This window comes from Toxorhynchites rutilus, chromosome 2, assembly GCF_029784135.1.
Source record: "Toxorhynchites rutilus septentrionalis strain SRP chromosome 2, ASM2978413v1, whole genome shotgun sequence".
Taxonomy (NCBI): Eukaryota; Metazoa; Arthropoda; class Insecta; order Diptera; family Culicidae; genus Toxorhynchites; species Toxorhynchites rutilus.
The window spans coordinates 246,402,389-246,428,179 of NC_073745.1; the positions used below are offsets into that span (position 1 = coordinate 246,402,389).

Genomic DNA, 25,791 nt, shown 5'->3' on the forward strand with positions numbered 1-25,791 from the left:
CCGATTTAGAGCTGTCTGTAACGGAGAAACATGTTATTTGCAAGTGGTTGAAAAATCTTGAACGAGAATTGTGTCTGAAAATAGTCTGATATTATAATGATAAGTTTTGTTAGAAATACTAGGAATTTTATAGTAAAAGGTAAATTCAATGGGGTCGAATAGAAGATCAATCAATGAACAGTTCTGCGATTAGACCCATGAACTTGCTTATAGTAGAAAAACGTGAATGTTTAAAGGTATTGATTACAGAAAACAAATTTTGTGCGGGACGAAGTTTGCCGGGTCAGCTAGTATATATATAAATGGATTTCTGTCTGCTCTTATGGACTCGGACACTACTGAACCAATCGACATGAAAATTTGTATGTAGGGGTTTTTGGGATCGGGGAAGGTTCTTATGATAGTTCGAGACCTCTCCCCCTCTCTAAGAAAGGGCTGCCATACAAATGAAACACAAATTTCTGCATAACTCGAAAACTATTCAAGCAAATGGAGTCAAATTTGGTATGTGAAGGTTTTAGGAGGCAATAAATGTATCTTTGGTGGTTTGATACTCCTTCCCCTCCTTATGGTGGGGGGGGGGGCTTTGCACAACTCGAGAATTGATCAAGCAAATGGAGCCAAATTTGGGATGAGGGTTTTTTGGGTACGAGTAATGTTTCTATGATGGTATGACACCCCTCCCTCCTCTGGAATGGAGAGGGAGTTCCATAAAAATAGTGCAAATATTTCAACCAAACATGACAATTCAAAATTTTCATCATCATCATCATACAATTACATATTGACATGCGTTGTTAGTCCATTTGATGTTTGCGATAACGAAATTGATCTTCGTTCGAAAGAGGAAATGGATTTCAATGTGATAAAACGCACTCCTATATCGTCTTCTATCTATAGAAATAAAAATGGATCACCGAATGTGTTCTTCTTCTTCTTCAATGGCACTAACGTTCCTAGTGGAACTTCGCCGTCTCAACGTAGTATTACTTGCGTCATTTTTATTAGTTGAGATTTCTATGCCAAATAACACGCCTTGAATGCATTCTGAGTGGCAAGCTCTAGAATACGCCTGATCACAGTGCAAGTCGGAGGAAATTTCTTTGACGAAAAATTCCCCCGACCAGAACGGGAATCGAACCCGAACACCCGGCATGTTAGTTATGACGCTAACCACTCGGCCAAGCGAGCACATAACCGAATGTGTTGATAAGAGCAAAACTCGAGAAAGGAATTATCCGATTTTGGGACTGTCTTTATTCTATCATATTTTCTGTATCAAACATTTATTGCATGTAACGGAGAAACATGTTATTTGCAAGTGGTTGAAAAATCTTGAACGAGAATTGTGTCTGAAAATAATCTGATATTATAATGACGAGTTGTGGTAGAAGTACTAGGAATTTTATAGTAAACTAGCTGACCCGGCGAACTTCGTCCCGCCTTAAATTGTTTTGATTTGAATTCTTTAGAACAAATTTCTAAACTTTTTCTCATCATAACATTGTTCTATGGGCAGAATACAACAAATACAACCAAATGAAGACGGCTCAAAAGGGACCTTTCCTCCTTAGGATTTTGCGATTAGCAACACATTTGGCCTTCCTTTTTTATTTATATAGATAGGAATGCGTTATTCCGCCTGAAAATCCATTATGATGTAATTTTCGAACATATGGGTATTCAATTTACCGAATTTTCCGAAATTGCTTCGAAGTTTTCCGAAAACTTTCCGATTTTTCTATCCGCTATATTGATCTATGGGCCAAGACAAATACCACAAAATAAAGACGACTCAAATTGGACCATTCCATCTTCGGGGTTTGCGCTTAGCAACACATTGGGCTCACATTTTTATTAATATAGATATAGAAGATAGAAGATATAGGAGTGCGTTATTTCACCTGAAAATCCACATCCACTTCTTTTGGGAAATCACTTTTCCGAATTATCCGACCATCCTTCAGAGTTTTCCGAAATTTTTCCGATTTTTCTCTCCATAACATTGGCCTACGAGCAGAGACGAATACATCTAAAAAAGATGGTTCAAATCGGACGGTTCCTTCTTCGGGTTTCGCGCTTAGCAACATATTTGGCCTCATATTTTTATTTATATAGAAGGTAATTTTAAAAGGTAGATTAGATGTTCAATCAATGAACAGGGTGCGATTGGACCCATAGATGTGATAACGAAAAATAAGTTTTGGACGGGTTGAAGTTTGCCGGGTCAGCTGGTCACACATAATTTCAGGGTCAATGAAAATCGGCACTTTAAGTTTTGTTTTGTTTTTCCATTCGGAGTAATCGTGTGTTCGGCAAAAATCAACCCATCGACTCACCCCAGGTTGTTTTTACACCTCAATCTGAAGTTCATTTCCTCCACAACATCGTCTGGGATGCTTGCAATTAATTTCAATGACAAAGGATTTTTTTCCTTTTTCCTTCTAATCCATCGACGCATTTCGCATTCTACAAATTACTCCCACATCACATTACACCGATAGGAGAGCCGACAACAATTATAGACCCTATTGGGAATACATTGCAAATGGGAGAAATAAATAAATGGGAAAGTAAATTTCTCCGAAAATAGGGATTCGCCGTAACATACTCCTTTTTCTCTAACAGCAGAATTCAACCGCACAACTGCACTGCATGCACACAGCCTCCACCCATAATCGATAATAGCACTCACTCTCTCACCCTCTCAGCCATCTGTGTACAAACTGTGGACGCGTGTTCTCTTTGTGTAGGTTGTTCCTGGATGTGTTGTGTCCTCCTTTTTCCTGCTGCGGCGAAGTCAGTCACGAGTACACTACGCAATTATGCGCCTTCTTACTACGAATCGGGCTTGCTCTAGCGCATATACACCCGTACAGAACATGAATGGGAACTGCAAACTGCAATCTGCACTGTTCACCAGCAGAGTGGTACGCGTTTTGTCCTGTCGAAACATGCCTAGGCGGAGGTGACGCAGAGGGGGGTCACGTTCCCACTGCAGAGTAGAGCTCGGTGTTCTTTTGCAGAACGGCAAAGCACTCGGTCGGTCGCCAGATGGTAGTTTTCTGGAGAATTCACGCAGCCTTCTTCGGGAGGTATGCAATCTAGATGGTGAACAATACGAATGCCCTAATGTCAAATATAATATTTCATCAGAAAGTTCCGAGGTCTATTGTTTCAAGTGGCGAGGAAAAACGTTCAATTATCTGAGGAAATTTATTAGATTTTTGTTTGTTTATTTTGCTACATAAATCAGAACAAATCGTTAGTAATGTCGCTTAAAAACTGCTAGGAATGTTTATATTAACATCTAACATTTGTGGCCGAAAATTATGTCCTAGATCTAATACTCACGCACTCAGTTTCTACCATACCCAGCGCAGTTTTTCCACAAGATTTCATAATGTAAGAACCTTGACCTTTGTTGTAAACAGTTATTGGCAAATTTAGTGATTGTTATTATCATCAAATACGTTACAAAATTTGAATTTCTATCGGCCACTAGTTATGTGTCAAAAGGAGGCAGCACTGTCTATATTACTGGGTATTCCAAGGTTACCGTCGCAAAATTGATTCCATTGACAAATCGTAGATAGCAAGATTCGTTTTCATGATCATCTTTCTATGACTGCTGCGAAAGTTTTTGCAGTATTAGATTCCAAAAAAAATGACGCAAGATATTCGACGACTATCTCTACATTGAAGGCTCTCTACTGCATACTAGGATTGTAAAAACTGTAGATGAACATGTATTTCTACAGATTTTCAAACCTCGGGCTTTCAATCTATGCCGATGAAGATACCAATACCAAGATAGTAATAACTTCTAATTACAACTCGCACCTTCCGAGAATATTCTGAGGTGGTGTAGTCTTGAAACTGACTCATCTGGTCATAGGAACCATTTGAAAATTCAAGAAATTTACGAAAATGGTCAAGTCTTATGGCAACTATTTTTTGAAGCCGATGGAACGACATTTTTATTTTCACTTGAATTAAACCCACGTGTCATCCCATTAGTCACCAAACCGGTGGTAGTCGACTGAAATAATTGTTTTTGAACTTGAATGACGGTTTCAAAAATTAGTCGTTCAAAGCAAAAAAATTAGCTTAAGTCGGCTAATGAATTTGCATCGGTGGCTAATGAGCCGCGACTAAAAAGTAAGTCAGCTTATCTCGGACCAAATATTGCATCGGTCAATGAAAAAATATTCAAAGAAAAAACTATTACAGTCGAATAAACTAACTTACTTTAATTATGAATCCTGCGCACCCCTAGTGGTGCAGAGGGCCAACGTAAAAGATCTCCATCCTGAGCAGCTGCTAGCTTTAGTCTTGACCTGGGCCAAGGTCAGATTCGCGTCGACTTCCTTAATTTCCTTGTTGAGCCTGCGTCGCCACGAGCCCCTGGGTCCGTCTCTGCTGCGATGTCCTGCCGGATTACAATCTAGCGCTTGTTTGCAGATTTCTTTTCCGCTTCTTCGTAGTGTGTGGTCAACCCACTTCCACTTGCATTCTCGAATCTCAGTTAATATCGGCTCCCGGTGACAACGACGATTAAACTCGACGTTCGAGATCCAGTTGTGAGGCCACCAGGCACGAATTATGTACCGCAGGCATCGGTTGATGAAGACCTGCAGCTTCTGGATGTTCTCCGCTGATCACACCACGTCTTGCTGGCGTACAACAGCATGGATTTCACGTTCGAGTTGAAGATTCTGACCTTGGTGCGGAGACTAGTCTGGTTGGATTTCCACACATTTCTTAAACTCGCAAAAGCAGCCGTCGCCTTCTTGATCCGTGCACCTATGTCGATCTTGGTACCATCATCCGACGCTATAGATATTGAATGCTTTCTACGTTCTCCACTGCTTGCCCCGCTACTGTGAAGTTGGTGCGATTGTCCACGTTTACATCCAAGTATTTGGTCTTTTTGACGTTGATTTTCAGACCTGTCGCAGAGGAGCGTTCGGCAAGGTCATTCAGCTTACTCTGCATATCGGAGCGCCGTTGTGCTAGTAGTGCAACGTCATCAGCCAGCTCGAAGTCGTCAAGATCTTTACATTGAAGGCGAACTTTCAGAACAATACACAGTAACATGATGCCTTGCCTATTATCGCACGCAGTCGTATCCCCCTTCTTGGGGATCTTTACTAAGACGCCCTGCATCCAGACGGCGGGAAATATCGCGGTGTCTCAGATATTCTAAGTTTCTCAAAAATTTAGCCGACTAATCATATGATCGATTGACTTTACTATTTTCTTGATTTTTTTAGTCGAGCCGGTTAGCCGCCGATTCCAAAAAGTGATTAGTGAGTCGATCCAAAAATATATTAGTTAGTTGCAAGTTTTATTGCAAAATCTCATCAAATTCTTATAAAAGAGTGCGAAGAAATATGAGAGTATTCGAGAAAATACATGAGAGAACGTATTTTCGTTCGGTTAAGCAGCCTACAACATGCGATATGCAAAGATGTAAGGCTATAATATTTGCGGATCGCCTGGTTGCCGACGAAATTTAGACTCCACCGTCGATTATATTTATCATGTTCGGCGGCGGAATAAAAAATTGTCCTTCCATCGGCTACAAAAATACTTGTCGTAGGACTTGGCCATTTTCGTAAACTTCTTGAAATTTCAAAAGGTTCCTATGACCAGATGGGTACCTCAGAATAATCTCGTAGGATGGCGTGCGTCTAGTTCTCATGCTTTTGTATAACGTTCAAATCATTCAACCGACAGATAGAATTAGTCTTCGAATGAGGAAAACATCATCTAGAGACTTTGGGAATAACTCAATCGGGATACTCGGAAAATCTTCTGTTCAACATATATTTTTCTGAGTTGTGCCAGATCTGATTACGAGTTTCAATGAACAACATATGACCCGATTATGAAGGGCCTGGAGTGTCGGATCGAATTAGGCTTGGGTTTACTCAACTGTCTGGACTTGCGAAAGATCGCAGTAGTAGATCGATATCGAGCATTTAGTGAAGCCGATATTAGTTTGGCCGGATACCAGATACCGGATATCCGGCAAGCTTCGAGGACGGATAGTCGAATATCCGGCGGCCGGACGCGAGAATCGAAGTGAGCGTATAACATTCTCTCGCCTCCTATATTCTCAACTTTTTTTCCCTGTGGGTGAAAACGGATGTTTTTTCCCTCAAATCGGCGAGGATTTCGATACTAACATTTCGGCTGGACCTAATGCCATCATCCAATTTCGTCACAATTTGACTGTCAGCCTAGTGAAAGTGATGTGCCTCTACTTCGGCTCATCCCCACCGAAGGGAACGATCTCATTCGTGGAATCCGTACAAATGAAACGTACAAGTTTGTCTCAAATGGGCGGTTCCAGGCGTAAGTCTTGCAGATTTCGTTGCGGACAGATTTTCGTTGCGGTCCTTAAATGTGATAAGCTGTCGGAGTTCTATTTAAATGTACGTAGGAATAGAGTATTGTACTATACCAGTAAACCTGTATTTGTGCGAGGGATAGGGACCGCACAAAAAAAAAATAAACAGGACTTCACCAGTAGCTTTAAAAAATAGTTTTCCCGATTGGAAATAAATGCGGTGGATATGGACCACATATGAAAAGTTCCCTCAAGAAAATATATCTAATCCTCGCCATTCACTGTTCGATGTTTTTTCGTTTTCCTTTTGTACGCTGGTATACGTTACCTTTTCATGGTTGTGTGTGTATAAAATTCGCTGTGCTATTTTTTACATGTGATAGAGAATAGGGATGATTCTACTAAAAAAACTATTAACAAAATTGCTTCTTTAGCACTATCATTTGCGAACAAATTACAATTTACGCTTTGAAATAAATCTTATCGTGACGATTCAGGAACGTGAAAGCGTGGAGGTGACCAAATTCAAAAGAGTAGGTTCCATTGGAATTTCACCTCGTTTTCTCGTATATAGTTCCTCGGCACAGCGTTTTTCCTATTTGTTTCTGTCAGTAAGGCGTCGTGCACAAATTACGTAACGTGAGAAGGGGGGGGGAGAAGGGTTGTCGAGGTTGAGTTACTTACTGTGTATTAGAGATAGGAAATGGCGTTACGTAGGGGGGAGGGGGTCCAAAATCCGAATTTTAGGGTTGCGTAATTTGTGCACGACGCCTAAGGTTCTAATACCAGTAGACTTTTGGTGTGGGGGTTCGTGGAGAGTTTTAAAAATATCTACTACCAACTAGCCGAAATGTGTTGAAAGTCACTAAAATAGAGAAAAAAAATATCTACTACAAACTTCCCTGCAACGTACCAATTATGGATATCCCTTTTTGTGACTGTATTCGTGTACTTGATGGTAATTCTCCCATCCATGCAAGTTTGAAGAAGACCGTGACATTTATACTACAATCTATTCTTATCGAAGTATTCTAGGGATTCCTATTCCTACTTTTGAAGGAACCTTGGGCAATACATAAATCCGCGTAGTGTTTGCATAGACGATGTTTGCGTACGTGCCTTTCATAATATATGGAAATTTGTGTGTTCGCATGCAATGTTTCGTAAATAAAATTTAGAAAGGATAAAAACAGAGTAAAACGGTAACAGTATTCAGAATAAAAATGAATTTTTTTGAGAGAATGAGAAATGGATTTCAATATAAAAGAATCAATGAATAACAAATGAATGAAATGAAAAGAATTATTAAATGAATAAATGAATAAATGAATAAATGGATGAATGAACAAACGAATAAATGAATAAAAGAATAAATGAATAAATTTGGACGAATTCTAATTAAGGCACATTACTGTTTTCGCTCTTAAGTTTTGCTCCATCCATAAGTTTGCCGATGACGCCCATATATATTTGGGTACTTCTGTCATGGTCAATTTGAATGACATGGTTAGAAATAAAAAAAATCAGAAATAATTCAGGCCACAGACCCGATTTTGAGACTAAAATTGATGGACTATCAACGACTTGTAACTAGGGTTGCCATAATAAAATCTGTGTTTTTTGTCTCAAAAAATCTTTTTATCTGTGTTTTTCCTCAGAAAATCTGTATCGAAATCTGTATCAACCCTTTGCGGTTGTTTGTATGCCTTCAGCCATCACAGCAAAAAAAAAAGTATACTCTTATTATAATTTTTGGAACAGAGTATCAGCTCACACTTTTCCTAAACGAATTTTAATGTCTTGTGAACTTATCCACGAGCCAAAACGGTGCTACTATGAATAATAGGTAAAGGTACTCTGTATAAACAAAAGCTGTCATCCATGCTTGAAGAAAGGATTAATGGAAAACTCAATTTATTATTTTTGTGATACATTGCAAAATATATCACACGAAGAAGAATTATGGCAAATATTTTTTTAGACATCAACATTATAACATTGTTTAGTAATTAATTATCCGAAGTTTACAAAAAATAAAGGAATCTTATTCATCTTTCATTATCTCACAAAGTTATACATCACTACTTTATCAAGCAAAAATAATTGTGACCAGTACGACACACATGTCGAAATTTAATACGACCGCAAATGGTTAAATTTGTAAGTTCAATCTTGAAGCATAACCTTAGCTTTAGTACCATTGATTGGCATAGTTATTATAAATTTGACGATGTTGATGGTATCCACGTAAAGGTTCGTATTCACTGTGCTTTAGTAGAAAAAAGAAAATAGTATTATTTATTGTAAAGCAATCCGATGATGCAGACTTTTGCACCCTTTCGCCTTAGATTGAACATGAGAAAGCAGTTCTACACGCTATATATGAACCAAATTTACATGCTGTATTAATAAAATTTGTCAGTTGGGAAAAATATTATAGAGATCAACCCATAATTAATATTGGATCGCTATTTTGAAAAATCTGTAAATCTGTATGAAAACCAAGACAATCTGTAATCTGTATCTACAGATTCCTGGTTCCAAAAAGTCTGAAAAATCTGTATAAATACAGATATGGTAACCCTGCTTGTAACTCGGTGCATTATCGTGTAGGGTATTGTAATATTCAGACTTCACTAAATTCAACCCGACTACTACAATTGTTTTGGGTTCTGATATTCGAGTTGTATTTCGCGGATTTTGGCCTCGAAACTCTGGGATAATATTATCCAGTAACTTCTACCAAGTTTCTCGTTAAATTGAATAATGTTACTTATTCTATGTTAAGATACCAACATCAAACAACACCGTCACCGTAAACACTCATATTTTTGTTATCTCGCAATCAAAACAAAATAAATTTTGACAGATGATGAAATCTGATTAAATTCTCATTAAATAAAGCTCTCATTTTTTAATATTGAATCCTCAATAATAAATGTATCAAAACATAGATGGCATCTATGGATCCAAAGTTACAGCTAGAGACCCGCAACTTAGTTGACACACTGTGTATATTCTAGTCGAAAGCAATTTTTGGAGGGCCTCGTTCTAATTTGTTTGTAATCGAATGATAGCCGATTTTTCCAAATATGTTTTGATTTGTTACGAACAAGTGCTAAAAACTAATTCACATTCATAAACAAATAACAAACGCTAGTAGGGATACATTGAGGATATGAAGTGTGGCGCACAAAATGATTTTCAATGCTTGTACCTGACATGAACGATGATGGGTATGATTTATTGCAATTATTATAATTATTAAAGCAAATTCTGCTTCGTTGGGAAAGGCCCATTTTGTCACCGTGTTGCTTTTTCTCTCACTCACAAACCTATCATTGAAAAAGTATTCGATTATAATTGTAGTACTTCGAAGCAGTGCTTCTATTCAACTATGTTGAATCACAGCAGCTGTTTAGTAAATCACTTACAAATACAAGCGACCAAACTGGGGTGTGTTATCGATAGGATAAATTTATTATGATTTGGGTGTAATTTCGATCAATAATAATTGAAAAAACTTTTCTCCACGTTTATTCTAACAAGCGTTCACTCCTACGACTCATGAATAAAATGTTGCATGAAAACTCTCCCAACAGAAATCAGTTAAGTCGAAAAATGTCCTATTGAAAACGTATCCTCACAATGATTTGTTTAGCGCACTCAGCACAATCCGCTATGGAAGGATTGTGCACCGAGGCGTCAAGAGTTTGTGAAAAACACTCCAGCAGACTATTCATGCGTTAACAGCGGCAGCAGTAGCTTTCATCAACAACTACGTGTTTTATTCGCCCCCTTCAGACATATTGCAAGATTTAAAAATAAAGATGTCCTGTTGTGTCGTTCATCTCTCTATCATCGTGTGGTAGGTTTTCCCCACCCCCAAACCCTCCCTTGTCAGTACATTCTGCTGTCCCACAATTCTCTAGCGTAAATTGTCGCTCAGGCAAAGAATCAGAAGACGATTCCGCATATCAATTATGAGCTTGAAGTGTTGCCTTTCCGAAGAACCCAGACACGCTTCCCAGCACTGGCGAGACAAACTGCGCCCGATCTTCGGAACAAAGCCAATGTTACTACAAAAACTTACACCCGTCGCGGGAATCGAAACTCTCGTCGAGCGTGTTGAGGGGGCATATGTACAACACATAGTGCGCCGGTTGCTCTGTTGCGCAGAATCGGAATCGGAAGTTGTTGCTGTGATGCTCGCTCGCTCTCCTACAGGATCCTGGGATGAGTGTCACGGGATGTGGCCACCATCGAGAAGCAGGTGGCGCGCGGTGGCGAGTGGATGGGTGTCGGGTGAGCCGATGATATGGATTTTTACCCTCTCCTGTCGTAGCTCCTAATTGGGGGTAAGGATTTGCCTTGAGGCGAACCACATCTGTACTTCTACGATTTCACTTACTCACGCATACACTCGCGTGCGCGTACGGCGATCCACGAACACATGTTCCGCGTGTGCAGTGTGGGGGAACATATTTACGTACGCGAAACAACGTCATCATCAGCAGCGCTGGAATGGCGACATGAGCATGAACGCAAAGTTTAACGCGATCCTCGAGAGAAAGTAAGTGTTATTGATTCAGGAAGTCATTGGACGTTGATATGGTAGGGGTGGGCATGCTTCAGTATGAAATCGTGTGGCTTCGGACTGATGTCGGTGTGTAATTCGTTTCCTAAAGGCGATGTAATGATGCCGCGAGAGCACTTTTGCTAAAGTGCAGCAATGACGAGCCATTGTTCACAGTCATAAAACGTGTTGTTAGAGCTCTTGTGAACGCGTCTTTTCGCCTTTTTTTTCGCGGATCATTGACTGTCAATTTCCTGCCAGGATATGAAGTGCGATGGTTTTTGTACATACAGTGTCGAACAAAACATTAAGACCACTGCTCAAGCAAAAAAAGAAAGTGACAAAACTTCGAGAAAAAATAATCTAATCCAGTGCTTTAATTCATTTATAACAATTTGTTTACATTGTTCGAAGAAATTTATAACATCTGTAGTTAAAACAATAGCCATTCATTAAAAAATGCGTTTACTTAAAAACTAAAATGACGCGACAAAAATTAAGACCGGTTTTAAAATTCATGGTAAAAAAATAAAAACAAGAAAATGCATACCGTTAAAAGCTTCAAGGGTTAGTACTTGGCCGTGTAACCTTTGTTACGCATCACTTCACGCACCCGCGTCGGCATGGATTCCACCAGCTTCTGGCATGTGGTGACCAGGATGGCGTTCCAACAAGCTATTCTTCGACATTTCCGTGTACACCGATTTTTTCACGGTCTCCCATAGGTTCTCTATAGGGTTCAGATCCGGTGATAGCGTTGGCCACTTCATGACGTCGACTTTGTTATCCTGGAACCACCTTTTGAGGGTCTTGGCGGTGTGCTTCGTATCGTTGTCCTGCATGAACTGTCATTTCAAGGGCATCTACCACTCGGAGTGTAGCAGTAAAACATCCCTCACGATTTGGGCGTAGGAGTACTACTCTATGATTTTATGACTTTGTGGACGCCGGATACGCCCGTTTCTGCATCTTCAACATCTTGACACTATTGGACAACAAATCAGAGCATCGAAAGAAAGCCCGGTTCCGGACGGCCGACGACCCTGAACCCTGACCCTGAACGACAAAAAGCTCTAAAGGTTGCTAAAGAGGAAGATCGAGGGAAATTTATCAAACTCAATTATCTGTCTTAGTTTTTTTATCACCATCCGAAAAAGTCCTTTTTTTAATGCAAACGTTAGTTCCCATTTTTGAACTAGAACTACGTACTTTCATTAAGGGTGCCAAATCAGAAAACAGGTCACGTTTTTATGAAATAAAGTTAACGTTAATAACTATTTTTTCCACGAACGGATTTTGACAATTTACATACTAAACGAATCGGAAATTTCCTAAGATTTGTTTTTATGCTGTATATTTCAATCGTTCATCGTGGTTTGACATACACTGGAATCAATTTTTACGCGGTTTTATTTTACGCGGATTTCGGAATTTACGCGGTTTTTACACGGATTTCGAAATTTACGAGGTTTTTTTACGCGGCTATGCTAATTGATGTGACTTTTCACGAAACAAGTTTGTATTGTATCACTGATTAGTAGCTGAGAAGATACAGATAGCATGATTGTAGCATGCAATAAAATTCAAGTAATCAATTGTTAGAATATGGGTTGCATTTTGAACTAATAATTCACTGCTTGTTAGATTTTTTCACGGATTTTGAAAATTACATGGTTTATTTTTACGCAGATTTTGTAATTTACGCGATTTTTTTTGCGCGGATTTTGGAATTTACGCGGCACGTATCCCCGCGTAAAAAGCTACTCCAGTGTATACTACAGGTAAGCTAGATTGTTTTGTCCCGTTGACGAAAGTTACTGACACGTATAGAATAGCGTGCAATGTTGTTCTCAAACTGCACGCTATTTACTAATACTAACGCGAGGACCTTTATAGTATACCTAATATCTGTGTAAGTTAGTTGGTTTGAGGTCACGGTGGATAGACAATAAACCGTCCATTAACGTCCATTAACGAGCGTCATCTATAGACGACATCTGGGTGACATGCACATCGATCACACCAGCGCGATATGTTCAGTTCAGTTGTAGCACTCCGACGGAGCACACTGTCGTCGACTGCCGAAGTACTCCTAGTCGAAGCGAAGCTACTGAGAGTAGAGTCGGTCTTCATTTTCCACCTTCGAGAATTTTGGGCCCTGGTCGGGACCATAAAGGGACGATACGAGTATCATAGCGGAGCAGAAGCAGACGATAAAATGATTGCCAGTAATATCCATCAGAGTCAATAATGAAATATTAGATTATCCCCTTAAATCTGATGGAGTATTGATAGAAATAATTATGCATTTCCATGTATCAATAGCATTATTGATGTTAGTATGTCTGCATGATTTGTAAAGTGCGCGAAATTTAGTGCTCCCGTGGCCGAGTGGTTAGCGTCATAACTAACATGCCGGGTGTTCGGGTTCGATTCCCGTTCTGGTCGGAGGAATTTTTCGTCAAAGAAATTTCCTCCGACTTGCACTGTGATCACGCGTATTCTAGAGGTTGCCACTCAGAATGCATTCAAGGCGTGTTATTTGGCATAGAAATCTCAACTAAGTACTAATAAAAAATGACGCAAGTAATACTACGTTGAGACGGCGAAGTTCCTCTAGGAACGTTAGTGCCATTGAAGAAGAAGAAGAAGAAGAAGAAGAAATTTAGTAAATGTGGATCATGATTTTTTCCATAAATACCGTCTGTCAGTACGATTTACGCATTTGCGGCAATATTTTGACACATTTCATGATATTGTCGAAATCATTGACCGTGTAGGTCTGCTTATCGCAAATTTGTCAGATGGAACGAATGCTCTCGAAAATGTCACATATGAGATGGTATCAGATGTAATATTACAAGCCTAGGCAATGCATTTTTCATACATACCATATTTTAAAAAATAACACTGTTCAAGAAAATTTGGACGTAGAACTACAACTTTAAATAATGTATTGGGATGTAAGTATAAAATTCTGCAAACGAGAGCGTTACGTTTGAGGTGCAAGGTTTTGAGTGTTTATATTTTTTGTCGGCTTAACCAAGTGGTATGATAATCACTCCATTCGGAAGATTTTAATTTAGTAATTTAGCTAAGATACACTTAAAAACTACTTGGATATTCAATAATTTCAGTGTTCAAGTGTCGCTCTAGACAGCGAGCAATTAACAGTACATGTTAATTTGACAACTTGCTCGTATTAACTTTTTGCTTTGCGGATCATTCCCGCTTCTCACTTCGTGCAAGGATTCTTTCATCCATTTTTTGTTCATGCTACTGAATATTTATGTTTAAATTCCTACAATGTTTGCTCTCGCCTGCAATAATTTCGTAGTCCTACGTCAACGATCGCATTCTTAACGTAGGACTACGAAATTGTCTGGAACATCACGCTTCTTATTTTTGATTTTGGTTATAATAATTAAAACATTATTGTATTATTTATTATTATACTTGGATTTTGGTTTACAATCACTTTAATTTACAGCTCTATGGTTATTTGATGTTTACTTTTCCAGCTAAGGCTGAGAGTTAATTACAAAATTTCCAAATTGTTTTTTCGTTACTTTGCTATTGTACCAATCGAGTAGCACATTCAGTGCGCTCTCCACCGCTTTATAGAAAATAAAATATGAATAAATATACATATATACATTGAATTCTTGTTTTATGCCACTTTTATCCGTGAGTTTTTACACGATTCTCTCGAAATTGCGCAATTTTTTTTTGCGCTGCTTTGAACAACAAATCCTCCGGCCAGAACGAGGATTGAACCCGAAGCTCCAATTACGATATGTGTGGCGCTTATCATCCGGTTATGCAAGCAATAATTTCGATGAAAATATAATATTATTTGTAAACGGACATTTATGGCAGTCTTCTTAAGTCAATATTTCACAAATTCCTTCCATTTGCTGGTAAGAGATTAGAAATCGATAATATGGTTTAGAAGTAAGATATTTTCAAAAATGCGAATATTCTGCACCCTAATTCAGGACGGTGTACTATCAATGTCACATACAAAAATACAGGTCTTTTTTTTTCGATAACTTATTATCCAGAAGGTTTGAGCCAAATTAGAGGAACGTTTTTTCGATCTATCCTTTTTCATTGGATTTCTGAATTTTTATATAATACTAGCTGTACCCTGCCACGCTTTGCTGTGGCACATTGTGGTGGCATGGTTGAGTTACATTTTTCATTTTTTTATGTTGTAACAACAATCCTAGATGTGTTTCGTTGTTTTGTATACTGTATCATAGTATGAGCTCAATCAGATCCGTACTTTTCGAGTTTTTAACGTACACACAAACGAACAGAAAATTTATGTATATATAGAGATAGATGAAGGAAATCGATAAATTTTAAATCACTTCGAAACACAATCTCAGTTCATGATTTTGTCAAACACGTGGAAAAAAGATGTTTCCACCACATAGAACACATATTCATTACTGAATAGTCGATTTTCATTAGAAGCTCAATTTCAGAAACGCATTCTGGTCATATATAAAATCATTTTTCTTCCAATTTTCCAATTTTTTATGCCGTAACAACACTCCTTGAAGTGGATTGTATATTGTATATTGTGTTTGTGTTAACTTTGAGCTGAAACGGTTCCTTACTTTTCGAGTTTCTGACGCGTACACAAACGAACAGAACATTTATATATATATATATATATATATATATATATATATATATATATATATATATATATATATATATATATATATATATATATATATATATATATATATATATATATATATATATATATATATATATATATATATATATATATATATATATATATATATATATATATATATATATATATATATATATATATATATATATATATATATATATATATATATATATATATATATATATATATATATATATATATATATATATATATATATATATATATATATATATATATATATATATATATATATATATATATATATATATATATATATATATATATATATATATATATATATATATATATATATATATATATATATATATATATATATATATATATATATATATATATATATATATATATATATATATATATATATATATATATATATATATATATATATATATATATATATATATATATATATAGAGACTAGCTGACCCGGCAAATTTCGTTCGGCCCAAAAAGGTTTTTTTTGTTATCAATACCTTCAAACATTTTCGTTTTCTTGCAAAGCGAACATCCATGGGTCCAATCGCAGAAGTGTTTATTAATTGATCTTCTAATTGACCCTTACAATTTCCTTTTACTACAAATTTGCTAGTACTTCTACCAAAACTCGTCATTGTAATATCAAATTATTTTCAGATACAATTCTCGTTCAAGATTTTTCAATCACTTGCAAATAACTCTAAAATTACCATGCAGATAAAGTGTATACTGTGGAACCCATTAGAATCTCCTGTGAAGATCTTGAGATATCTCGTAAACCAGTTGGACAAAAGTAGTTCAGTTTTGCTCCGATTTTCGAGGAGTTTTTTCCATTTTTTTATCATATGTTAGGCTTCCGTGTTTGCTATAGATATTAGTTGAAAGTCCATTCTTTCGTTGAATAGCGATGTGCTTAACCCATTTCAGGCCAAGCGTTCGAAAAATTCAAAAATCAAATTTGATAATTTTTCATGGCTTTGGAAAGCTACCATATGGTAAGGTTTTGGCATAAAATGATAGCTCAGTTTATTAGCTATCACTTACCATCAATTTCATTCAATTTCGTATAACTTTATTGGACAATAAATTCGGATCAAAGCAACTAAGTGCGAAAAGTACATAACCTCAAATAACCTAATAAAAAAAAAACCTATAAAATGCAAAAATATGTAAACTTTCCTACAGTATTACTTTGATAAAAGAACACACATTGTGATGTAGAAAAAAAACCATTGGATTGAACCTACTACAGGATCATAAATGTAGGTTTTGGCCAATGTTTTTGTTTGACGATTTTTCGGTTTTTGTCATTTTCCGGAAAACGGAAGGACGGAAAAAAATTTGGGTTTCTGTAACGCCAATAATCAAAATTACACCAATGGTGTTCGTTAAAAAAATAATTTATACAGTTTGGTCGTTAATGGGTTAATCCAGTGACAGTTTAATAATAATATCATTTGTAGTAAGCTAGTAGATATACTAGCTATCATATAGATATACTAGCGTTTAGACTTCCGACAGTCTAAATGTTTCATTCTAAACATCATTTAATAGCTTTATTGTTGATAAAAATCCAAATATTTAAGCTTCCTGCTGACACTCAAATTGTAAAAAAAACCGAAGATAAATCGATTTTTCATAGGGATGAACGCCTGAAATCCTTAAAAAAAAGAAAGCTCCGATAATTTCTCAAACATTTTTTATCACCTTTAAAATCAATTCACCGCTCGAGAACACTGATTGGATGAGTTGAAATGGACGCGGACGTGTGATATGAATTTATCACATTCCTCTCTAGATGAATCATACGCTTGATAAAGGTTATTTCTACGAGAAGAGAGGGTATATATTTTGCGTCTTGTGTTATTAATACATACTTTAGATGAATTCTAAGTGAAACATAGAAACATTCTCAAAAGCATGTTATCGTCACCTTCAGATGATTCATCAAGATCAACAACCAAATCACATATGGAATGTTTTGACAATTTGTTGTTGATTTGTTGAAAATTCTAACGTTTATTCAGAGTAACTGGCAATAACACTCTAATTCAACAATTTAATTTACTTTTTTTCTGTGAAAGAGCAATGCATCTCATCATTGCAGCTAAATAATCACGTTTCGTCTTCTACATAGTTGAAAGAAAGTTGTCGGTGATTCAGATAGCAGTTGCGAGCTGTCAAAACAAACCAGACACAGACAAGGCTGAGCATAATGAGAACCATCGTTTAGAGAGCTGCACCAAAGTAAACGAAACAGGTAATCATCCCTGGTGAGCTGGTTAGCTGATAAAGTTGTGGGAATCAGACAGTGAAGTCGATGTGGGTTGCTGGAAAGTGCAATTCAGAGAGCTAAGTTAATTTTATGGGGAGAAATGTTTTGGGGACACACTAAGATTTTATACGACGTTCCAGTGGAAGATGTCGAAAACAAATGGAGCGTCAATGCCCGAGTGGGTGTGAGAAGCTGACTCTTGATTCCATGAAGAGCGGAATTATAATTATCGCCCACGGATCTGGAAGTTATAGAACCCCTAATACTGAATAACAAGCGAGAGTCAACAAATACAGCCATCGGCTCTGTTTCAATTAAGCGAGAATTAAATAAGAATTGAAAATACCGTCACGTCCCACCACACATTCGCGGTCTGGGTCGTCAAGCGATTGGGATTCTCGCTGCAGTAGCTGATATCGCGTTTCATGAATGTGTGAATCGTAGCATGATGATTGGTTCACCTTTCTTGGAGCAGAGATACAGCATTCACACACCCATGGGTATTTATCAATCGTTAATATATTTTAGTACAACCATTACAACCGAGGCGTTATCTAAAGATTCTACGACGCTTGCATGTTCTCCTGAGCGACACACGATGTTAAAAATAAATCTTAGAGTGAAGCACATGCACGATAAACTAATTTTATCCGATGTTCGAAACATGTTTGCTTCATGCATTGATGTGACACGAGCTTATTGAAATATGATCATTTCTTTTCTAGCACATTTTACACACATTCCGCAAGACCCTTGTCAATCAATTTAATGAGGCACCCTTACAGTTCACCGAGTAATATTGACATGTGCCTTCGTTTCTAATTTAAACAACCAAATTAATGTGTAGAAATCAATTCGGTGGCGATGTGAACGAACTTCCCGAAACACGGTACGCACGCTTCATATCTGTCTGTTGGCAACATTGACCTACCTCGCACTGTCGTGTTTTTCCGCTTCGTGGGAAGAGGAGGCGAGGACGAGGAGGATTCTCAGCTGACGCGCCTACACAAGCACACTGAGTCAACATAACGACGAGAGTTCGGCTGAACGACACAACATCATAGTTAGTCGGTGCAGGGTAACAGCGGCGTGGCAATCATCTTTGTTTTGGCAGCGCTGGAGGATGGAAAATTCGTTGTTACCCCTCCGAAAAACGGCAAAGAAAAAGGCTCAGATGGTTCGTCAATCGATATTTAGGAAGGATACTGAACACACGGCACACGCACACAATGCAGAAACGGATTATTATTCTGTGTGGACACATTTTTTGCGTGCCTCCTTTTGTTCCTTTTGTTCAAGCTATGGAACGACGAAAAAAGAATGGATGTAGCTCAAATAGGAGCGGAAGGTTGCGAGAAAAAAATCGCTTGAAATCATAACAGTTTTGACGAATTCCATGCCAACACGACTGGCCGTTGGCAGCACCATCTTAGATATCAGTGAAACGTTGTAGGTGTAAGCATATGGGTATTTTAAGCAACTTTGCATGATTGGAATATAAAGAATTAGACTATTTTTTGAAAAGGGCCCAAAAAATTGTTTTGGTTTTTTACAAAAAATTATAACTCAAAAATTATGATATCTACAAAATTTTGGTCAGAAAATGAAATGTAGGAAATCGTTCATAAAAAAATACCAAATTAAAAAAAAATCGCTGAAAAAAATAAAATTCATTTTCTCAAAAAACTCATAAATAGTCCTTACAATTTACAACAAGTCGTCCATACATTGGAAGATGGGAACTTTCACACTGAAAAAATTTCTGTAACAACAACTTTTTCATGTTTTCTTTGAAAAAATTACAACTGATCCTAATTCAGTTTGAAGTCACGATAGTGATATAGTGTATTCGACAAAGTTTTAGATCTTATTAAAGTATGAACTTTCGTCGGAGACGTCAATTTTCTATCTTTTATATTTTCTGGAATAGAAGGTATTTTTGTATGGAGAATTCTGAAAAAATGATGTTTTCCTTGTAACATTTTTGTGCAACAAATACTCGCGTTTGAAATGTTTGACAAATTTCACAAGTTAAACATTAATAGTAATTAAAAAAAACATGAAAAATAGTTGTTATCAGAAAATCTTTTTGCCTGTAAAGGTGCCCATCTTCCGAAGTACGAGTATGGAGTTGTTGTAAATTGTAAAGGATATTCATATATTTTTTTCAAGAATTTTATAAACACGTTTTCGAGAAAAATTAATTTTAAATATATTTTCATATTTTTATATAAATATTTTTCTTCATTATTTTTTTTCCAAAAATCAGTTTAATGTTTCTTAACACTCCTATATTCGCGCATAGGTCTGCGAGACCGAGAAATCAATAATTCGTTCGTTTCGCAGGAAACATCACTTTGCGGTCAAAATTTTAGAATGTTTTGTGGTCACTCGCACATTTCACGCTAGAAGGGATAGATTAATGCGTGTTTTCTTGGCCAAATTTGTTTAAATCATTATTTTAATAGTAGGTACATGTATGAAATGAGCTAGACCTATTCGGAGATTCGGAGATAAACTAGATTTCTATTCTTCGGCATTAGGTTGCCTTTTATTCTGTTGTCTCATTTTTAACGTTCGAGAATCCCCGTTGTGTTAATTTTTTGACAAAATTCCGTTCATCGGGATAGAAAATAAAGCATTCCGCACGTTAATTTTTTGTAAATCTAACAACAATTCATTATTGTGCGGAAGGTGATGAGGTGATAAGTTGTTTGTCACCTTCTCTAAGGATGAGTGATTTTATCCAAAACTCTGATTTATTTCATCCGGATTCACAATTTCAATTCGATCCTCCTTCTAAATGAATCAGCTAAATCATGATGTTATTATGTAGTACGCGAATCTGATTGATAAAAAAAAAGGTTGGAGAGTATGTTGTCTATAGATAGAAATAATGAACGCATAATGATTTAGTCCAGTCTATGCTTACTGCATTGATTTATTATTGATTCGGAAGATATATCCCATTTGCCTATTAATGAAATGCCCGTAGAACAGTTAATGGATATTATCGGCTTTATTCCCGTTCCCACTTCACGGTGCAAACGAAATGAAATGTATCCGCGATGACAACGGTACGGTGTCGAAATCTGGATACGAAATTAGTTTTCCACTAAAACTTATCATTATAATATAAAATTATCTACAGAGAAAATTTTTGTAAAAGATTATTTTACCACATGACGAAAACAAAGTTTTCCATTCACATTTAACACTAATTTGATACGGAGAAGTTAATTGTCATTCATAATTTCTATTTGGAAGGTGTTCTTTCGGCCTGAAAACCCATTATTATCTTTGACGCTTCACTAACTCGTAAAACGTAGTTCAATGGCGTACTGTTCATTTCGTTTTCACCGTGAAGTGGAAACGGGAATAAAGCCGTATCTCTATGTGAAAATCGGACCTATCTTTGTAATTTTTTTCTTGCTCAAAATGTTTGCAAATTTGTGTAGTGAACGTATCACTAATCGAGTTCTTTCTGATACATTATAGATAAACGACAATTTCAGCTATCTGTCGATGGTCTAAGATCGGTAGTTCGTGCTTCAGCTGACGGGAAAGGTAACGTAGAGCATGAATTTGAATTTGTTAAAATCATCTGTATTTGTTTGTAAGCTATTTAGCAGTCTGTTAAATTCCCTTGGTAGTTGTGGCTTCCGTGACCGAGTGCGCAGTAGTTCAGTACTATTTACAAATATTTTGGTGGGAGCTTAGATTACAATGCTGGTTCGGTCGGACCGTGAAATATCTTCGTAGATGGAAATTTTTCCTTCCCACAATGATGCATGCGTCTCGTTGAACTTGTCACTCAAAGTATAATTAAGGCAACGAAACCTCATAAAAACATGACTTATTCGAACGATTTTTTAAAAATATTTCCCTATGTGGCTAAGCGAAATGGCAATTTTCAATTTTATTATGCCTAATAATTTTAATCGGGTTTGTCACTTATCCTTATCAAAGTAAGTAAATTTTCCTCAATAAATCATAGCTTAAATTCTTCTTGTTAGATCGAAATGTGGTCATCTACAAAGTTTTGGTAATTAAATGCCTTCCATTAGTGTTACCAAAACCCCAAACTTTACTCCACTGAGTCCCACAGCATACTGTCTAACAAAAATAAAACCAAACCGAGGTTAGAAATGTATCGCTGCACTTGTCACCAAAAAATTGTTTTTATTTGTGCTCTTCGGCACAGGAAGCTTAATCAAGTACCAATGAAAATGATGTAAAAATTGCTACGTTGTAAACGTCATGTTCTGTTCAATATAAAGATAATGATAGCCGAGCAACACAGTTTAATCTACAAGATTTAAAGCATTCTTCAACATATAATCCTCCACCTGACCAATTGATCCCTATCGAGCACGATGTGCAAAGTAGCAAAGCAGTTTCATTGCATGAAACTCCGGCAGCAGCAATGATCGACCAGTTAAACTCTGTCCTCCAAAACGACACATTTTTCCAGCCCCGGTGCAGTTTATCGAAAATCACTACACCTACGTCAGTTGTTATCCATACTCAAAGCGTTCCAGCTGCTCCCACTCTCAGTCGGGCGGTGTCAAGATAGATACGTTGGCTCTAAATTGTTGTATCGCACCACAATCTCACATGACTTCGCTTGAAGGCCACTCGACGCCTCGAACATCTAATTAAGATGGCCATACAATAGTAATTGTCGAGAATGGCGCTTACCTACACAATGCCGCGTTCCACGATTATTATGTTCTCGTGTGAGAAAGTTGTTTTAATGAATTTAAGAGATATTAGCACTGTACTGTGAACCCCCACTTGGTGAAGTCGGGTGATGATTATAGCGACGACTAAGAACGGGGAAACATAAGACGACAGCACGCACACATCCACGCTGCGCTGCGTCTGGTGATTGTTCAAATTAATTAGGAAGGCCGAGGCATGGTTACTTGAATAGAATACGGATGAAACATAAGCGCAACCTGACTTCGAGTGACGTAGCTGTTTATATAAACAACGCATAAGTAAGCCACTAAGGATTTTGGGGTCATGGAAGTGCTTTAACGACATGCTGCGAACATCAATCAAATCTCAGAATTATAATAAGGATTTTTTATGGCGTTTGGTAACAATTACGTAAATTGGTACTAGTCAATATGGTTTTTATCCCCAATAGGATGGTGGCGTTCGTATCAGTCGTATGTTTCGATTATCATCATTACAAACAACATATTGTTCATTATGAATCGATTTTGTTTCCTGTTGATCTGTTGCCATCAACATTTTTGCTACTAAATTTAGCAGTGGAATGTCAACAGGTACCACTTGGGCAAGGAAAACGTTTTTGGCAGCTACGATGTTAGCCATTAGGGTAATATTGAGCCTAAAGTGGTAAAATACAAGAAAACCAACAATCCGCGAACGTTAATACGTGGGCATAAGAAAACTTCGGTCGGTATGGTCGGTATAAAACGGCAACATCGGCACTTATTACAACGTAGCGAAACGTATGTTCCGCACAACTAGCGCCATGGGAAGATATTCACAATTAATTATTATAATTTGGTAAGGAAGAGACGCAATTACGTAAAATAACACGATCGTATGCTTGCAAAAAGATCGTTCGTGATCTCTAGTTGTTGTTGCAACTGTCTTACTCTACCAGTTTGAGTAGGTTTCTTCTATTATTGTACGAACTCCATGGCACAAGCGCCCGAGTGGAATAATACTTTTCGTGTTTTGCTATTTATTCCCTAATATCTCTGTAAATAAAAACACTATAAAAATAATGTAATTTTTTGCAATATAATTTTTATTGACGTGTGATGCTCATTAGGAAAATATAAAGTTTAAAATGAAAATCTTAAAATTGGATATCTAACGAAATGATAAAGATTCCAATGATATCTACTATCTTTCAATTTGTCAATCGATTGGAAATATTTATGTGTGTTTGTCACAGTATAAATAATTAGATTTATTTAAACGAATTATTGCATAATTGACAAATATTCAGCATTATCTAGACGAAAATTCCACGTTCTGTTTGTTCCAAACTGTGTCTATCATTATTCCTATGGGCTCCGGCCAACCATCAATTTACATTTTGATACTGTGTTGACGAAAAATTGCACAGTTTCTCACTTCAGAATGCGTCGAGTCGACACTTCAGCCAGCGAGCAGGCATCAGTTACACAGGTTTTGCCCGCCGCGAAGTCTGAGCGAATCGCTTCGGAAGCTCGAAATTGTGTTGTGAATAAAAGTTTTCACAGTGCAGTGCAATTTTTGTTCGCAAAAAAAAGTATCCAACATTTAGAATTCAGTGCCACAATCTGTTTTGATGTAGGACTACGTCTTACATGAATATATGGGGGGTCAAATGGAAATCTAAACTAAATTTATCGCAAATATGTTTGTATCAATTGATTGCCCATATTTTCACGCATCACATCGCATCACAGTAAAGAAAGTTATATTTTGAATAAATCATAGAGTAGTTGGAAAATGTCAAACATTTTTCGAACGCGTTGAATTCCTCATTCAGATTGGTTCAATTTTTGTTCCCCAAGTTCTGCCGTCTAAAAACAGCAAGTAAAGTACCACCAAAGCACAATTTAGAATATATCCATACTATTGAGAAAACAACCGTAGCTACCATCAGATATCATTCTATCTATGGAGTGAACGGACAGAGAAGCGGCTTAAAAATATTCCCCCGTTGCGGCAATTCTTCAGTTTAAGGTACTTTCGAGCTGAAGGAATATGTAAAGTTCTTCTTCTTGATAGCACTAACGTTCCTAGAGGAACTTCGCCGTCTCAACGTAGTATTACTTGATTCATTCTCATTTGTACTTAGTTGAGATTTCTATGCCAAATAACACGCCTTGAATGGAGGCGATCTGGCGTAGTGGTAACATCCATACCTCTCACGCAGAGATCACGAGATCAATTCACACTCCCGACATTCTTCCAAAAATGGAAGTAAAGGTGACGAACCAGCCGAAATGTGTTGAAAGTCACTATAATAAAGAAAATTAAAAAAAAATAACACGCCTTGAATGCATTCTGAGTGGCAAGCTCTAGAATACGCGTGCAAATCGGGAAAAATTCTTCGACGAAAAATTTTTCCAACAAGAATGGGAATCTAATCCGATCTAACCCCCGGCATGTTAGGTATGACGCTAACCACTCGGCCTGATAGCTTCAAAATGCATTTTCACTTTACTTACAAAGGAAACTATACAGTAATGGGCTTGCATTGGCGTGTGGAAGTCTTTGACTCCACTTTCACGTGGATTTCAATTCTAGCCTTGGTCCAACCAGCGAGTCGGTCTTTTTAGTCTCATAGCCACTGTTGTTTGATATTCTAATGGTTTGGGTGCGCGGGTGTGTATTTGTAAGTTTGTGTGTCGAAGTAAATCTTTATTTTTGATATGTCGATGTCGGAGTTTGATTTATGTTTTATGTACAATCATGGTCTCGCGATATGCGGTTGGCTAATATTCATCCGAGATTAATTCATTGTTTAAAATAATTGTACTGAACGCATATGTGTTTCATTCCTTACGCAGTGTGCTTTTTGTATCTTGCCACCAAGTACTGAACAAGTAGTTTCCAAAGAAGCTTTCGCTATTGATAATCGAGTTTAGGTATCCAGAGGCACGTTTTCCTCAGTGAAACAGTATGCTTCAATTTCATGTACTCCTTGGGTGACTTGGGTGTTATTAAGGTTTCCAAAAAACTCAGATTTTGATGTCTTTGCGACAATCTATATATATAAAAATGATATATATGATGGTGTGACACCCCTCCCTTCTCAGGAATGGAGAGGGGGTCCCATAAAAATATTACACTTATTTCAACCAAAAATATTCCAGCCAAACATGACAATT

The 25,791-nt window shown here is 37.1% G+C and overlaps 1 protein-coding gene across 4 annotated transcripts in view; it reads left to right on the plus strand.

Moving 5' to 3' along the window:
• Nucleotides 1-25,791, plus strand: part of LOC129765220 (tyrosine-protein kinase Abl) — a 118,899-nt gene that overhangs the window by 9,490 nt on the left and 83,618 nt on the right. For 3 of the 4 annotated variants that reach the window (XM_055765284.1, XM_055765286.1, XM_055765285.1), the window contains one exon: nucleotides 21,419-21,487. The exons of the other annotated variant lie outside the window; for it this stretch is intronic. In XM_055765284.1, coding sequence (XP_055621259.1) covers nucleotides 21,419-21,487 — 69 coding nt within the window. The remainder of the gene's footprint in view (nucleotides 1-21,418; nucleotides 21,488-25,791) is intronic. 4 annotated transcript variants of the gene reach the window in all.